This window comes from Cricetulus griseus, chromosome 3, assembly GCF_003668045.3.
Source record: "Cricetulus griseus strain 17A/GY chromosome 3, alternate assembly CriGri-PICRH-1.0, whole genome shotgun sequence".
NCBI classification, from domain to species: Eukaryota; Metazoa; Chordata; class Mammalia; order Rodentia; family Cricetidae; genus Cricetulus; species Cricetulus griseus.
This window is the reverse complement of record NC_048596.1, coordinates 72,535,724-72,553,227: the sequence shown is the minus strand read 5'-3', so window position 1 is coordinate 72,553,227 and position 17,504 is coordinate 72,535,724. Positions and strand designations below refer to the sequence as shown.

The 17,504-nt window shown below is 48.2% G+C and overlaps 2 protein-coding genes across 3 annotated transcripts in view; one reads left to right on the top strand and one right to left on the bottom strand.

Moving 5' to 3' along the window:
- The first annotated feature begins 244 nt into the window (after positions 1-244).
- Positions 245-6,558, top strand: Slc5a2 (solute carrier family 5 member 2). Its single transcript, XM_027404471.2, has 14 exons — positions 245-542; positions 1,052-1,123; positions 1,200-1,304; positions 2,066-2,230; positions 2,529-2,634; positions 3,145-3,225; positions 3,378-3,607; positions 3,957-4,092; positions 4,333-4,440; positions 4,576-4,726; positions 4,844-5,012; positions 5,090-5,305; positions 5,843-5,972; positions 6,057-6,558. Exons 1-14 carry the CDS (start codon positions 411-413, stop codon positions 6,278-6,280), a joined length of 2,025 nt encoding a protein of 674 aa, XP_027260272.1. The 5' UTR covers positions 245-410; the 3' UTR covers positions 6,281-6,558.
- Rusf1 (RUS family member 1) overlaps positions 5,455-17,504 on the bottom strand; it is a 23,998-nt gene continuing 11,948 nt past the window's right edge. For both annotated transcript variants that reach the window (XM_027404474.2, XM_027404472.2), the window contains 7 exons: positions 10,038-10,108; positions 9,772-9,956; positions 9,632-9,689; positions 8,175-8,245; positions 7,256-7,399; positions 7,076-7,153; positions 5,455-6,692 (listed from right to left, as the gene is read on the bottom strand). In XM_027404474.2, coding sequence (XP_027260275.1) covers positions 6,595-6,692; positions 7,076-7,153; positions 7,256-7,399; positions 8,175-8,245; positions 9,632-9,689; positions 9,772-9,956; positions 10,038-10,108 — 705 coding nt within the window. In that variant the 3' untranslated portion in view covers positions 5,455-6,594. The remainder of the gene's footprint in view (positions 6,693-7,075; positions 7,154-7,255; positions 7,400-8,174; positions 8,246-9,631; positions 9,690-9,771; positions 9,957-10,037; positions 10,109-17,504) is intronic.

The window sequence follows — 17,504 nt, the reverse complement described above, 5'->3', positions numbered from 1 at the left end:
AGTCTGGGTAGTCAGCCCGGGGAGCATGCACTTCCTGCCCACTGTGGTGGGGAGCTATGGAGGACTTCTGGGCATAGGACCAACACTGCCAGCTTTGGGTTAGAACCTAGAGGCTCCCTAAGCCAGGCCCCCTATTTTGAAGCTAGAGTGTGTATTTTCAGAGAAGGTGGGAAGTGACTTCGCCTGGAACACTGGGGATGGGATGGAGGCTGAACCCAGGAAGGCATGCTTCTGAACTCAGAAGGGCCCAGCATCCCAGGACCAGCCTTCGGCCTTGATAGAAACCTGATTCAGCTAAATAAATCGGGAGAGGGAGGTTGAGACCTGGGGGACTTGTCGGCTCAGTGCTCCTGAGGTAAACATTAATCCTTCCACTGGGAGAATCCAGGGACTAGCCCTTTGAGGGGCAGATGCTAGAGAGAATGGAGGAACGCATAAAGGAAGGCTCTGAATTTGGGGAGCAGAGGGTCCTAATTGACAACCCTGCTGACATTCTGGTCATTGCTGCGTATTTCTTGCTGGTCATTGGCGTTGGCTTGTGGGTGAGAAGTTGAGGGGGTTTTGATAGGGAATCGCTTCTGGGGCTTGAGGGTAAAGATTTAGGGAGACCTCAGAGAGAGGTGGGAGAAGGGTATTTGGATATTTGAGGGAGAATCGTAGGTCCAGTAGGTAAGCAAATCTTTAACTCTTTGTCTCTTGGGTTCTGGACTGTGCAAAAGAGGGTGGGGGTATCAGTGGGTTTTCATTAAGCTAAGCATTCTAAATGAGGTCTCTGTTTCCCTGTCTGCATTGTGGCTGCAGCCCATATCTGAAGCCACCAGGTAAGTCAGGCTGAATCCAGCCATAATTAGGCTCCAGCGGTTGCACTAGGATTAGGGCTGGGGTGTTCTGAGAGTCTGAGAGGAGGTTGGGGGTAGGGGACAAACAATCGGGGGGAGTCTAGTACTGGTTAATCTTCAGCCCGAAAACAAGGCTGAGGAATGTGTTGAGGAAGCTAATGAGGTCCAAAGATGTGCCCCAATCCCAGTTCCCCCCCACTTCTGTTTCCCAGTCTATGTTCAGAACCAACAGAGGCACAGTTGGTGGCTACTTCTTGGCAGGACGAAACATGGTGTGGTGGCCGGTGAGCTGGGCTGGGCCATGGGATGGGAGGGACCCTAAAGGAGCAGCCTAGCTCACCCTCATTTCTGGCCACCCAGGTTGGAGCCTCTCTGTTCGCCAGCAACATTGGCAGCGGTCATTTTGTGGGCCTGGCAGGGACTGGTGCTGCAAGCGGCTTGGCTGTGGCTGGATTTGAGTGGAATGTGAGGTCTTTTTTTTTTTTTTTTTCCTATAGTAACCCACCCCAGTGGAAACTCCCGAAAAGACCGTGGGGAGGCTCCCGGTGTGGGGATCTGAACAAGTTGGAACAGCCCAGTTGTGGGGTGAGGCTGGGCTGGGAGCAAGGATCACATGCTAGTTTACTGGGAGTAGGGTACAGGTAGGTCCTGCTCCTGACTTCCTGTATATGCCAGCATCGGTCCTCAGGGGGCCTTGACCTATGTACTCCACTCTGAAGCAGGGCAGGCAGCTCATAGATACAGAAGTACCTGTCCCCATGTTCTTTGATGCTGTGGTCTCTGGGCATCTCTAGCTGAATTGAAGTCTTTTTCAAAAACAAGGAGACCAAGGAGTCCTGGGACTGAGCTCACCTCGCAGGGTTGGAGCTGGAGAGTTTGAGCCTTCCTGGAGGAGACCTCTGAACTGAGCCTTTGAGAATAAAATTCTTGGGTGGGTGTTGGAGGGGAGGAGCCCGGCAGATGCTGAGGTCAGTTGGAAGAGTCAGTGCACACAGCTTCATTTGCTAGAGAGGTAGGGAGGGGCCGGAAAGACCTCTTTGGGGGAGACTGTAAGTGCAAAATGGGCTCTAGCTAAGGTGCCAGGAATACGTCAAGATTCTGTTCCTCTCGCGTTCAGGGCCCAGGCTCTTCTGCTGTTGTTCTCTGGGTCCTGGATGTGAGGATTAGTACAGGCCCGCTTAAGATGCTAAGACCGAGTCACCCTGGGCTGTCACGTGTTCCCACAGGCGCTCTTTGTGGTGCTGCTGCTCGGCTGGCTCTTCGTGCCCGTGTATCTGACCGCCGGTGTGATTACAATGCCTCAGTACCTACGCAAGCGCTTCGGGGGGCACCGTATCCGCCTCTACCTGTCGGTGCTCTCACTTTTTTTGTACATCTTCACCAAGATCTCGGTGCGCATGTGTGGTGGGCAGTACAGCTAGAAAGGTAGAACCACCCAATGAGGTCTTCAGAGAGCTCTGGAGGAGGCCGGACCAAGGAGAAATGCAGGAATCATGGGGGCAGGGGGTACTGAAAAGAGCAAGTCTGAAAAGCTGTGGGCACAGTGGTTAGGACCCGGGAAAACTAGGTCATTGAAAAATGAGTGGACTTTTGAGGTGTGGCCACATTGGATGGATGGTTTAGGAGGCAGGAGGTGGACTGGGGTCACTGCCTTTGCCTCTGATCTATGCATTTGTTCTCTCCTGAAAGGTGGACATGTTTTCCGGGGCGGTATTCATACAGCAGGCCCTGGGCTGGAACATTTACGCTTCCGTCATTGCACTCTTGGGCATCACCATGATTTATACTGTGACAGGTGACTGGCTGTGCAGGGGTGGCGGTGGTGGGTGGGGAACTTAGAGGTGGTGACAGAGCTGGCTTGGAAATGATTTAGAAGTGTCTACCCTTCTTGGATGTCTTGAAAAGTTGACTTGGTCAGTCTCCAAGATCTTCGGCTAAATCCAGTGCAGTTCCCAGGACCCCAGATCACACACAGAATTGGGTAGAATGGGGCCAAAGTGGGCTTGGAAGCCTGCTGCAGGATAGGATGCAATCAAGGGCTGAGTTAGAAGAATTGTCCCCACTCCATTACCCAGTTGAAAATAAAAGGTTAAGGAGCATATTATGGGCATCTTGTACCGCATGGATTCCTGGCCAAGAAAGCATCAGTGGACTCTAAAACTCAACTCTGCTTCCTGGTGCCCCAATGCACAAGCCTAGCATCATTTTTTATGAAATTTGTTCTCTAGAATGGGTACTCCTTAAAAAACATGGGTGCCAGGGTCCAGCAGCTGTGCTGCCCCTCACTGACTTCAGGTCATTGCAGGAGGGCTGGCAGCACTGATGTACACAGACACTGTGCAGACCTTTGTCATTCTTGCTGGGGCCTTCATCCTCAGTGGTTACGGTATGGGGTTTGCCCGGTGAGGGCGGGGCACGGATCTGTGTTGATAAAGAGCTTTTAACCCAAGGTCTGGAACCTTGCTTGTCTCTGCCATGTGGGTCCTGAGGAGGGCTTTAACACTTGAGTGAGATCCCCTGACAACCTTGCCTGCACAGCTTTCCATGAAGTGGGCGGGTACTCGGGTCTCTTTGACAAATACCTGGGAGCAGCAACTTCGCTGACGGTGTCCAAGGACCCAGCTATTGGCAACATCTCCAGCACCTGCTACCAACCGAGGCCCGACTCCTATCACCTATTGCGTGACCCAGTGACAGGAGACCTGCCCTGGCCCGCACTGCTCCTGGGGCTTACCATTGTCTCAGGCTGGTATTGGTGCAGCGACCAGGTGAGGTCAAGGTTTGGGGTGGTGTGTGTGTGCGCACACACCTGGGATGGATCTTTAAATGACTTGTGCTGGTTGATAGGTGTGCCTGACACCACCCTTTTTGGAGTTAGGATGAAGGCAGGGCCTCAGCTGATGGAATCATGCCAGGGTAGACCTAGAAGTCAGAATCCACTGGCAGGATCTGAGGATGGAGATACAGTAGGGGCTCCGTAGACATAGAGGTTGAGTATGATTTAGAGTAGGGGGGAAGGCTAGTGTTGAGGGGCCATGAAGAGTGGACGGCAAAGCCTGTCGGGGCGGGGGGGTGAGGTACAGGGATGACCTATATAGTTGGACGCCCCCATCACAGGTAATAGTGCAGCGCTGCCTGGCTGGGAAGAATCTGACTCACATCAAAGCTGGCTGCATCTTGTGTGGCTACCTGAAGCTGATGCCCATGTTCCTCATGGTCATGCCAGGCATGATCAGCCGCATCCTTTACCCAGGTAATGTCTGCACCACACCAGGCTCAATGGTGCTGTGCCCCATCCAGCACCCCTACCTTCTTGCACAACGATCAAAGTGCCTGTCTCTTATAGCATCCTTAGACTTGGGAACCTGGAATGTCAGTCCTGCTTCCCACCAGGAGCACCACACCTCTAGGATCCCCAGCCCACATTAGGCTTCAGTGATCTTCATTTCCAGATTACAGTCCTTCCTAGCCCCCTACGTCTTGTTTCCTGCAGATGAAGTCGCGTGTGTGGTGCCCGAAGTGTGTAAGCGGGTGTGCGGCACTGAGGTGGGCTGCTCTAATATCGCCTACCCACAGCTTGTTGTGAGGCTCATGCCCAATGGTGAGAGAGAGCTGGAAGTGGGCTTGCCTTTGGCCAAGCCTGCAGGGACTGCCTATGGGAGGGCCACCTCTTGCCAGTCTTTCTCCACCTTGAACACACTAATGGCCCTGGCCTGACAGCCTTTGTTGGCCACAGGTTTGCGTGGACTCATGCTAGCAGTCATGCTGGCTGCCCTCATGTCTTCCCTAGCATCAATCTTTAACAGCAGTAGCACACTTTTCACTATGGACATCTACACACGCCTGCGGCCTCGTGCGGGTGACAGGGAGCTGCTGATAGTTGGGAGGTATGGCCTGGCTTCCATCTCCTGCTCCATAAATGAGCCTGCGGTGTGGGCATGGGATACCAGAAGGGTAATGGGGAAGGAGGGTTCTCCGTAGAATCTGATTGTCTTCTATTGCAGGCTTTGGGTGGTATTCATTGTGGCCGTGTCAGTGGCTTGGCTCCCTGTGGTGCAGGCGGCGCAGGGTGGGCAGCTCTTCGACTACATCCAGTCTATCTCCAGCTACTTGGCGCCTCCCGTGTCGGCCGTCTTTGTACTTGCACTCTTCGTGCCCCGTGTGAATGAGAAGGTGAGCGGGGCGTGTGCAGGTGAACTCTGGGTGAGGCTTGGGCATCTTGAGTGGGCTAATACTTGTTTCTCCTGCAGGGTGCTTTCTGGGGACTAGTTGGGGGCCTGCTGATGGGCCTAGCACGGCTCATACCTGAGTTCTTCTTTGGCTCGGGCAGCTGTGTGCGACCCTCAGCATGCCCAGCGCTCCTCTGCCGGGTACACTACCTCTATTTTGCCATCGTGCTCTTCATCTGCTCTGGCCTCCTCACACTTGTAGTCTCCCTGTGCAGTGCACCCATCCCACAGAAGCATGTAAGTGCTGGCCTCTGGGGGAACGGGGAGAACACACATGAACCATATGGGACGGAAGAACCATTTTCTCCCCTTTAGCCAGTTTGCTTCAAGGATGCCCACAGAGAGAGACTGAAAAAATTTCATACCAAGGGTTGGTAGGAGAAGGCTGGGAGTTCAGTATGAAGTTTCATTTCCAGGGCAAGCACATTTACCTAAGTGACATTTTGGGGGAGCGGAGCAAATGACAATAGGAACACACTGTGATCAGAGCTTTAAGACCAGTCTGAAGAACTACAATTCTGGGCATAGGCATAACATTTGGGGTGAAACAGGATGGGACTGGGCAGGGCCAATGACTTTAATACTCAGATGAAGAGTTTGGGGTTCAGTGTGAAGGCAAAGGCTATCCTGGAAAGAGGAGTCTTGAGTGAGCTGAGCCTCGGCAAGTGTGCAGGCCAGGACAGGGGCTAGGGAGGCAATGACAAAATTGGTATGCCAGTGGACCTGGGGTGGAGAGCAAAGCTCCCACCTGGTCCCTTCTCCCTAACTTCCCAGCTCCACCGCCTGGTTTTCAGTCTCCGGCACAGCAAGGAGGAACGGGAAGACCTAGATGCTGATGAGTTAGAAAGCCCGACCCTGTCCCCTGTACAGAATGGGTACCAGGATCATGCGGTGGTGATCGAAGGTAAGGCACGCTTCAGCGAGTGTCCTGGGAAGCTAGGGGAGCTAACTCCCTTCAAACTAACTGTATAATTACCATTTCTTCCAGATGTCCAGTCCCCAGCGCCAAGCCTGCTCAGCAGGTGCCTTCTCTGGTTCTGTGGAATGAGCAAGAGTGGGCCAGGAAGTCCTCCACCTACTAGTGAGGAGGTGGCTGCAACAACTAGGCAGCTGGAGGACATCAGTGAGGACCCTCGCTGGGCCCGTGTCGTCAACCTCAACGCCCTGCTCATGATGACTGTGGCTGTGTTCCTCTGGGGCTTTTATGCATAAAGTCAAATGTGTTCAGTACCATGAGCTGCAACAGGGGTGTGCCTGAGCCTCACAGAGAGTGAGGATGGGGACCTTGTAGTGGGTCCCAGAAAAGTAAAAGGGGCAAGAAGGTGTGGTAGGAAGGAACTGGTTCCCTTCCTCTTCGCCTGGAGTCCAGTCCATTTGATTGGTTGCCACTTCCCACAAGGTGGTGGCCAATTGGTCATAGCAGTTTGCCTATGCAAAAATAAAGTTGCCCTTCTAACATCCTGTTGTAGCTGTAGTGTCCTTGCTCCAGGCTCCTGTCCTGGGCTCTGGGCCTCTAGCTGGGCTGCTTATGAGACCTTCTTTTCTGGAGACAGGGGCCATGTGGCCCTCCACTCATCCACTTCTAGATGGTGCTTCTCAGTCTTCCAGCCAGCAGCCTGCAGTCCTACAAAGAGGTCACAGGGTGAGGCCAGGGAGAAGGTTCTGGGCTGGACCTGGGGATGGGTTATGGGAGCAGAAACACAAGCTGGTGCAGCCTTTCACACTGCTTGGGCTCTTTTGTTGAGATTATCTATGGCAGAAAACAAGGCTAAGATTTCACTTGTGTAGTTAGAGATCAGGCATGGCACATGGAAAAGGGGCAGGATGAAGTAAGTGCTCTAGGACCAACTTGGTTTATAGACTATCAGTATCGCTAGAGCTTCGGAGACCATCCTGTGCAGCAATCCTGCATTGAGGAGCACAGACTGAGACTGAAGACCACAGACAAATCAATCCTTTATCTCCCAGGCAGGGCGCAAGGCTGAAGAAGCCAGGAGCTGGTGTTACCTTTCAAGAACTTTGGGAACAGTGTGTCCAATACTTGATGTGTCTCCCTGACGAGAATCCAGCTTTCTTTCTTAGGACCTGGTGGGTGTAAAATCAGAAATTCTCATACCCTCGTCAAAACAGATAGTCCATCCCTTTCTCACCGTTGCTACTGTCAGCCCTGGTCCATGAAGCTCTTACCAGCCCGAGCCTGCTCCCTCAGCTCTGCTAGCTCTTTTGGAAGTGGTCCATCTTCCTGCAGGGCTCCAAGAACCAGGCCATGAGTGGCAGCCCTTAAGACAGCCTCAGGGCCTGCCACTTGGCTCAGAGCAACCTGGACCTGGTCTGGAGAGACCCACAGGACAGACAAAGATCAGAAAAGAACTATTTCTCAAATGCTTTCCACCCATCTTTCTGATTCACTCATCTGCCTGAGGCCACTGCCAGGTATGGAAGTCCCCATTCTCCCCTTTCCAACGTCAATTTCAGTTGTTTCTTTAGCTAAACTGATATGCTCAGTTTCCAAGGACAATTTCACAGTAGCTCGGAGAGGCTATCAGCAATCCTAAGAACTTGCTTCCCTACCAAAGGACTCAGGCTAAGAGACAAGGTGATCTCCATAAAAGCCAATGGGCCACAGTCTTTACTTGAATATGCTACAATATACAAAGTCCTTTTTACATAAATACCCCATTCAATCCTTGGAAAAATGACACAAGTAATAAGGCAACTTCTGTAGCTTCATGTTATAGATCACTGGTTCTCAACTTTCCAATGCTACAGACTTTTAATAGAGTTCCTTAAGTTGCGGTGACCTCCCCAACCAGAAAAATATTTTCGTAACTGCAATTTTGTTACCTATGAAGTATAATGTAAATATCCGACACACAGGCTATCCCTGTGAAAGGGTTTTTAGAACCCCAAAGGGGTTGTAACCTACAGGTTGAGAATTGCTGCTACAGATACAGTGAATTCACTAGGCATGAAGCTATTAATTTGAATGCATCAAAATTTTAGTCTAGAGGATCCTCTAGGACACGAGGCAGACTCCAAACTGTCCAGAGATTGACGGCCTGGAGTCAGAGGCAGTAAGTGAACTGGGAGAACGTAGCACACTCACTTTGTGATTGGTTCCAGCAAAGGAGGTATGGTTCTTGATGCCCTTCAACCAGCTGCTCGAGCTCAAAGACACTGATGGAGAGAAGAGAGCACTGGGGCAGGGGAAAGCAAGGCAGGAGGACCCACTTGGTCAAACTGTTGGCTGTGGCTGCCCGTTTGCCACTGGCCTTCGGCTCACTGCCCACTTTTTCCTAGCTCCGACTTCTACCCCACTCCCACGCCTTCTTCCTTCCTGTGTGCAGCCCCCGTCCTCCCGATGCACCACCCCCTCATCTGTGCGCATCTCCTGTATTGAAATTATTAGTTACAGCTTTGCATATGCACATCCTGCATACTGATGACTTAAACCCTCCCCATCTACCTCCCACCCCTCTCCATCTTCCTTCTCCCCACAAATCTCTTGCTCGTATTTGTTGTCTATTTTGAGCCTTCCTTATGACCAGGGGCTTGGAACTACAGTTGAAGCCTGGTGGGCTCAGCAGTGGCTACACGGCTAAAGACTGTGATTTTTCCCTTCTCACAGAATCCATTAATCACTAATGGTCCTCTTCCTTGGCTGACTGGTAGGGCCAGCCTTATGTGGGCTTAGTGCAGGTCACTTCAGTTGAGTTAATGACTTCATTGTTTATAATGTGTGGGGCTACTGGCAACTTGACACAACCTAGAGTCACCATGGAAGAAGGAGCCTCAACTGAAGAACTGCTTTGACCAGGCTGGTCTTTGGATATGTCTGTGAGATACTGTCTTGATTGATGCTGGATTTGGGAAGGACCAGCCCACTATGGGTGACACCATCCTTATGCAGGCAGGCCAGGGTTGCATAAAAAAGCTAGCTGAGCATGAGCCAGCGAGTGAGCTAGCAAACAGCATGGCTTCTGTCTTAGTTCTGTCCTGCCTGCCCTTGATGACTGTTTGTCTCCTGGAAGTCTACTTCAAAGAAACCCTTTCGTTTCTTTCCTCCCCAAGTTGCTTTTGGTCATGGTGCTTATGATAGCAAAAAAGCAAACCAGATCATACCAAGTGTAGAAAATGGAATTTCAGAGCTCTTTATCTTCCAGCTCTTACACACATCTGCCCCCATTCCACAATGTTCCATGGGCCTCAGAGGGGATGGGTGTAAGTGCCTTGTAAGGATGGGTCTACATCCTCCATTTACTCTGTGTACCTTGGGTGGCCATGAGTCTGCATTTGCCACCACCATTCATAAGGAGAGGCTGAGGGCTGCTTTTGTCTATGGGTGTACACAGAGGTATGTAGAGGGCAGTTTGCTGTTAAAACGAATCTGCTCACTGCTTCCCTCAAGCACTCAGGCTGATCAGAAGACCTGTACAACAAGAAACCTAGAACAGGATATACAGTAAAACCTAACCAAAAATCAGTGTGTAACTAACTGAAAGTACGGGCCCATGGGACAAGTATATGAAGCAGCAGTGAGGGAAGAGACACCGGGCCACTCACCTGGAGACCAAGTGGTGTAAAGGAACACCCAGGGACAGAGACAGGGATGGCCAGAAACCTGTAGGAAGCTGTAGTCAGAATGTCAGGCACAGGAGCAAGGCTGGGAGACAGGGGGATGTGAGACCAAAGGGTTGGGTCACCTGTCCACAATGGCTCCATCTGATTGGCTGAAGCAGGCGCAAGTACTTCTCCTCTCTGAAGGAAGTGCTTTAAAAGCAGCTGGAGCCGGCTTTCATTCAAGGTCTCCAGGACAAGGGCTCGGACTGCCCGGTAGTTGGCATAGATGTGGAGAGCGGTCAGGAGGATGAAGCATCCAAGGCTGAGGCTGGGGAAGACAGTACGGTAGCCAATATGTACACGGAGAGCTGCACTGGGCGTCTTTGTCCCAGCCTCACTCCTGCCTTACCTTGGGCAATCTGATACCAGAGGAAGCATCAAAAGGCTGACCAGGAGTCCTGCTAGGTTCACCACTGTCTCCTGGAAAACAGCAGAGAAGTTGAGCATTAGAGAGCTTCCTTCAAGGCAGAAGGGATGACCTTGGGTGCTTTTCATTATAATCCTTACTGCTCAGAACCAGCCAGGGCTCCTTCCCTTGATGGGAGTGCCAACTGCATTTTTCATGTTTTGGTGAATGGGCTGCTATTTAAAAGATGCTGGGAATTTCTCTGCTCAATAGACACAATGCCCTCAGAACACCCATGGAACATATTTTTGTCGAGTCATCTGAATTCCCACACTGGGTACTCTTGGCTGTGCACGACTAGTTTTCTATAGTGTGTTAGGAAACACTGGCAACAAGAGCCCTAATAGCTGGATGAAGACACCTTAGTGGGGAAGAGCCTGCTGCCTGGCCCATGTATTATTCAAGAGGATAAACTGGGGGTTCCTAATTACTAGGGTTCTGGGAAAAGCTGGTCTTGGAATCCCCCTGCCCCCTCCCCAGGCTCAAGAGCTCGTTTGGTCCCAGCTTTCTTTGCAAGGAGGTAGGCGGAGGGAATGAAGGCTGTATGAAGTGGTAAAACAGGGATTGAGGTGCTTAGGAGCTCAGGAGCAGAAAGGTAGAGAAAGTTTCAGCAGCCATGTAAAGTGAAAGCATGTGAGCACTGAACACAGGACCGGAGAGGAGCTACCTCAAGACAAACGTGTGAAAGGAGCCAGGAGGAAGATTTGTGCCTTTCATCTGACAACAGCATTCTCCAAATAGCCAGAGAAATACCAAAGTGGTGGTGGGGGCGTGCTCGTTCATGAAAGAACACACAGCTTGCCTGGGTGCTCTATGGACTTTTCCTCAGCTCACTGCCCACTCCCATTCCTGATGGACTTTTAACCCCCCCTTTAAATAATCTATTTCTATTCCATGTCTAACTTAGAAGTTGTTGACTTTTTCTCCATCTTCCCTCTTGGAGGCTGCTGGGATTTTTCACTTGTACTGTTTTTCTCTTAAGTGCTAATAAAGGTACCCTTGAGCTTCCTTCTCAATCTGTTCTTAAACTCTTTCATTAATGAGACTTAAACCCGCACAGGGAACACTAGTTTCCCCTGTAAGATGTGGTAACCAGGAAGGAATTCCAAGGAGGCTCCTCGAAAGATTCAGCTCCCAGTTGTCCACGATTCCCTTTGAAGCACTGTCCCCAGGCTTCATCTTCTGTTCTGCCTCGGGACTTGAGGCTCGGTGCCCAGATCTCTGGTGTGCCCACAAACCTGCCTGATCTGTAAGGGCTGGAGGGCTGTGATGGCAGAGCCCAGTATGAGGGTCCAGAGCCCAAGTGAGGGTAATGATGGCACAGCCAGCCCCTGCTTCCTAGTGAGCCTGCCTTTCTATGGGGCTGCAGGGTATGTGAAGGCGGCATCGACAGCCAAATAATGGAGGCAAGAAAAGCAGGCCAGAGGCACGCCCATCCACAGAGTCCCCCGTGACCTGCAAACCACTCTGCCAGCATCCATTTACTTGCATATCCCAGTCTTCTCTACACTCCTTTTATCTCTCTCATCCTGTAAATCTTCCAGACCCACCCACCTGGGCACAGAGGCTGCTAAGAGCTGTGTACCTGACCCCAAGGGTTCAGGCAGGTGGGGCCCAGGTATGATGGAAGCACTACAAAATGGTGCCGAGGCTTGAAATCAGGATCAACTCTCTTAACTTCATTTAAACAAATGCTATCTGTATATTCCTGACAATTCTGGTGATGTCTCTTTTGCTTCATAAGATCTACAAAATCAGACCAAGACCATGCCAAATACCTCCATCTCATTGGTAAACAGGTTTAGAATTAAATCTCTAGGTTTTTGTGGCAGAAATGGGTTATGTTTATTATAATCTGTTTTGTTTTGTGTTTGGTTTTCCAGGACAGGGTTTCTCTGTGTATCCCTGGCTGTCCTGGAACTCACTCTGTAGACCAGGCTGGCCTCAAACTCACAGAGATCCTCTTGTCTCTGCCTCCCACGTGCTGGGATTAAAGGTGTGCACCACCACTACTGCCCAGCTATTATAATCTTAATAGTGTGGTGACATTGTGTATTTTTTAACTTTATGTCCTGTTTATAGTCAATTGACACTCAGATGGTCCTGTGAAACTCTTTGCTCCATCCAAGGCCTGAAAGCTGGCAAGCGAGGGAATCCCAAATTCCCCCATACCCTACTCTATGCAAAGCCTATTCTTCCTGGTTTCTCTTCCTTTTATTCTCCACCCCTCGGGTCTCTGTCCAGGTACTCCTTTATTAAGAAGGGTATAATACTTCCTGGTGCTCCCACCCTCATAGGATAAAGTGAATGCTAATGCCACTCCTTGCAGGACCTTACCGTTTACAGCTTTGAGTGATGGTGCCACCCAGCTTACATTTCTTTTCTCTGCAGGGACAACAGTCTGGGGTTCTACCCCAGTGGACCTCAAGGACTAACGAGTGGCACTAGGAAAGATTAACTCTGGAACTGAGTGGTGTACATGGTGACTTGTAGGTCCTGATCCCACACTACTCAGGTGATGGGGGAGGTCCTTCTGTGTATATGTTTGTCTTATTGGTTGATGAATAAAGCACTGTTGGCCAATAGGTGGGACTAGGAGTCGAGGAGGATTCTGGGAAATGTCGTAGAAGGAGAATTGTAATGTGATCACCAGGAAGATTGGACGCTAAGGCCGGTGTCCTCGATAAGTCTTTATAAAAATATATAGATTAATAATTATGGTTAATACTTAAGACAGAGATAGCAGATAAGAAATCCTAGTCATTGGCCAGCAGCACTGTAATTAATATAAGACTCTGTGTGTTATTTCCGGCGCCCATGTGGCTATGGGGCTCGGGTGGATGGCAGAAAGATTTATCAATACACTCAGGAAACTTAGGTCCCTGCAGCTAAGGTAACTCCAGATTTCTACTGATTCACCTCTCAGATGTCTTCTCCATCACAGGAAAACGTTTATCTCCAAGTGAAATGATTCTAGAGGTAAAACCCAAACAGAAAATCACACCCACTATGTACTTTTAACCTGCTCAGTGATTTAAATCAGAAGAGCTTTGAACCCACTTGTTTTTCTCTTTTCTCCATTTTTGTTTACTTTTTAGAGCATCTTAAGAGACCACGTTCAACCTCAGTGCAGGAAACATCTCAGAGACGCTAGCAATGGGGATCTGCACCCAGTGGTTTGGGGTGAAAGAGAGAGGGGAAGAGGTGTAGTGGAGAGGGGAGTATGAACCGGTGTTTCTAATTCTATTGGGGCTACACTTGGGGGCTTATCCTCAAGGATGCTTGGTAGCTGAAGACGGGAAGATTGGTCTTGGGCACAGAGTGGCATCAGGGGACATTCTACTTTACTTTGGGAGTTCTAGCAAGCCAGGCAAGCACAGGAGACACTTTATGACCCTGGGCTCCTACCTGGTTTTGGTTTATGCACATCTGTCTCTTGTTACAAGGCACTGAGCAACTGGGCTCCTTTATCTGCATGTACTTCACACACACACCTCCAAACACTGCACTTAGCACTCACAAAAACTCTCCATTCCTGACTTGCACTGGCCTTCCAGTATTCCCTGCCCCTGATAAACCTCAAATTTAGACAGTTTCTATTCAAATGTATTCCCTATGTATGCAGGTATAAAGAATAGAAAGGCCAATCTGTCCTGCACTGGTTTTGGGTGCATGAGCAGAGCAGTAAGGCAAAACTGTGCCCTCTAATAACCTTTTAGGGAGAGTTCTCTATTTATCATCTAATGTCTACATAATTGAGTTTGCATATGACTAAAATTGGAAGCATTATGGGAATGGGGCATACACAGTAGAGAAACAATTATGTAACCTAAGTTATTAATCAAAATATTGAACAACCCAAACTACGCCTGTTAGTAACCAGCTCCTCCTTTCCTTAGGCTGTACCAGGGTCCTTTAGTATTTTCACTCATGTGGCCAGCTGTCAATCTTGACAGTGTATCCCATTTTAATCTATATGACAGCTTAGCTCCAAATAAGGTATGCTTCTTGTGTATATCTCTGTGAGCTCTTATTTCCAATTCTTGGGCTAAGAAGCCAAGACCTGGAAACCCTAGTGCAGGCCCCAAGTACTGGTAACGCTGGTGCTGCCTCTCCTTACATTCGTTGCTATGACATGCTAGGATGCAGCCCTAAAATGCAGAGAAAAAAGAGACTAATATTTTACTGCGATCTCTGGCTTCAATACAAGGTAGGTGAATGAAAAATCTGGCCCAAAGGTAAATCTTAAAGTTTAATGCCTTCCTATAGCTGGATTTATTTTGTAAAAGTCAAGAGAAATGATCTAAAGTCCTATAGGGTACACCAGGAGTAAAGAAAGTCTCCATAAACTCCAATGTATATAGTGCCTCTGGTGGGGAAATGTCTGGCCCCCAGGAATAATCATGGTCCACATTCCCTTTCATTTATATACCCTCAACAAAAGCTACAAAGTGCCTCTGGAGACTCCCCAAACAGCAGCTGGCCACATTTAAATCTATGTCTTACTGTGATTATCTGTTGTGTATCTTACGGTGACTTACAAAACCCCCACTTCATAACGGGTGCCCTGTTCTTTTTGTTGCCTTCCCAGAGGGATGCTCCTCACACCAGCTGGTTTCCTCTTTTTTTTTTAAAACTGTCCAAATACTATTTCTAAACTTACTAACTCAAGTAACAATGTTATTCTAAGATCTTTTAATAATAATACAGGACTCAGCCCCACCCCACCCCCACCTAACTGCTGGACACTACCCTTTCGATGTTAAAACAGTGGTGACATGAAAACCCCATTCTTGACTCAGCCTTTTTATACACACAAGGTTCTGAACATACGGACACAAGGCAGCCTAAGTGATTCCCCAAGAACTAATCTTGCTCCCTCTAAAGCTACAGAAGGGGACTTCTGAACATCTGATTGTAATTGTGCAATGTGTTTCCAAGTGATTGGCATTATGATAGTCTATGTTGGAACAATGTGGAATGGAACTCACTCTGTCTTTAGAATTCAAGTAACAGGGACCACTTAGATTTTTTTCTTTCATCCATTTTCTTCTGTATACTTATAATTGTGTGTGTATTACATGTAATATATACATATATATGTGCCTATATAAACATAAATATTATTAAAAATTTTGTAAATACATAAAAATCTCACACTGGAAATTTAAATTTATTTTTTAGTCTTGGCATACCTTAAACTGTGTTTTGGCATATATTAAAAGGACTTGTATGTGTGTATATATAAATTAAAACTCTCACTTGCTTTCTTAAAACCTACTAATATGGTATCTTTGGGTTTATAAGTTACTTCCTAAAATCTTAAAATGCTATTTGTTTATATAAAACAACAATAACATTCACAGTCTAGGTTACCTTGCTCTTGAGATGACTACATTTTTAAGTCCTAAGTTATTAATAATGGATACCTTACATTTCTAAAGCTAAACTTTATCTTAGAACTATATCATTATAAAGCAAGAGCTGCTGACAGTCCCCTCTGCTCTCCTTTACAGACAGGCCTTTCTAGATTCTTATTTTGTCCAATGTGAAGAAAGTCACATAACGATCAAGCTTCAGGCTCCTGCCCAGCCTTTTCAAAGCCTTAGAGTCAGGTTACACTCTGATTTTAAGGTCCAAGGTCTCTGACTTTATATTATAAAATCATGTCTGTAAAAACTTATTTTGGATTAAGAATTGCTAGTGCTATTATAATGTGATCTAATCGGCGGTCTAACTTAAGACTAAGGAGTGGTACAGAATCTAGCATTATCTTTACAAATGACTGTGTTCACATATGATTGCATTTTTATAGTTCACATAGAACCAAACTGCTTTATAAGTAAATGGTCTTATTATTTAAAACTGCTAAGTTTAGTAAAATTCTTTTTAATTCATACTGTAACTGAAGCTTAAAACGAAAAAGGGGTCAGACAAAGTTTCAGCCAAAACACTAGCTTTTTGAAAGTTTCAGTGCTGGTCTGTAAGTGGTCTGAAGCATCCTACGCTTGGGAAGTAAACTGGCTTTTAGGATGTGATGAGTGCTCCACTGCAGGCCTTGCCTTTGGGACAATCACCTCATCAGAGAGGTGACTGTCTAGGCTCTGCTATTCCTAAAAATCTAAAAATCGGAACAATGATTTAGCCCTGTGCCTTTAGGTTTTCCCAAGCAATTAATACACTTAAAAAGAAAGATTATATTTTATCAAAGTAATTGCTTATAATTTCTACTAAATGTGCCAGGCCTCTAACCAAAAAACTGACCCTTAATTCAGGTTCATTAAGACAAAATTTGTCTTTGCTAAGCCTCTCTGGTGCACACACCAATGTATTCTAAACTTGATTTGTGTCTGTCTCTATTCTGTGAAACTAATGGAGTACTACTCAGTGGGGAAAAAAAACCCAATGAAATCTTGAAATTCGCAGGCAAATGGATGGAACTAGAAGAAACCATCCTAAGTGAGGTAATTCAGTCACAGAAAGACAAACATGCTATGTACTTACTCATATACAGAGATTAGACACAGAGCTACAGACTACAATCCACACCACCACAGAAGCTAGGCAACAAGGAGGATCCTAAGAGAGTCATACATGGTCCCATGGTGAAGGGGAAAGGAACAAGAGCTTCTGAACAAATTGGGAGCATGTGGGGGGGGAGGTAGGAGAAAGAGGAGGGAAAAAGAGGAGGGGGAGGAGAACGAGGGATCAGGAAGATTGAGTTGGGAGATGAATAGAGGAGAACAAGAAAAGAGACACATCAATAGAGGGAGTCATTATAGGTTTAAAGAGAAATCTGGCACTAGAGAATTGTACAGAGATCCACAAGGATGACCCCAACTAGGATTCTAAGCAATAGTGGAGAAGCTACCTTAAATGCCCTTCCCCTATAATGAGAATGATGACTACCTTCAATGCCACCCTAGAGCCTTCATCCAGTACCTGATGGAAGCAGAAGCAGAGATCCACAGCTAAGCACTGAGCCCAACTCCTGGAATCCAGTTGTAGAGAGGGAGGAGTGATGAGCCATGCTGGGAAAACCCACAGAAACAGCTGACTTGAGCAAGTGGGAACTCATGGACCTCCGTCTGACTGCTGGGGAACCAACATAGGACCAAACCAGGTCCCCTGAATGTGGGTGTCAGCTAGGAGGAGTCTATAGGGCCTCTGGCAGTAGAACTAGGATGTATCCCTAGTGCACAAATGGACTTTGGGAGCCCATTCCCCATGGAGGGATACTCTCTTAGCCTAGATACACGGGGGGGGGGAGGAGGGAGGGGGGATAAGCTAGGCCCTTCCCCAAATGACTTGACAGATTTTGATGATCCCTTATGGAAGGCCTCACCCTCTCACAGTGGAGTGGATGGGGGAATAGGATGGGGGGCGGTCAGTGGAGGGCATGGGAGGATG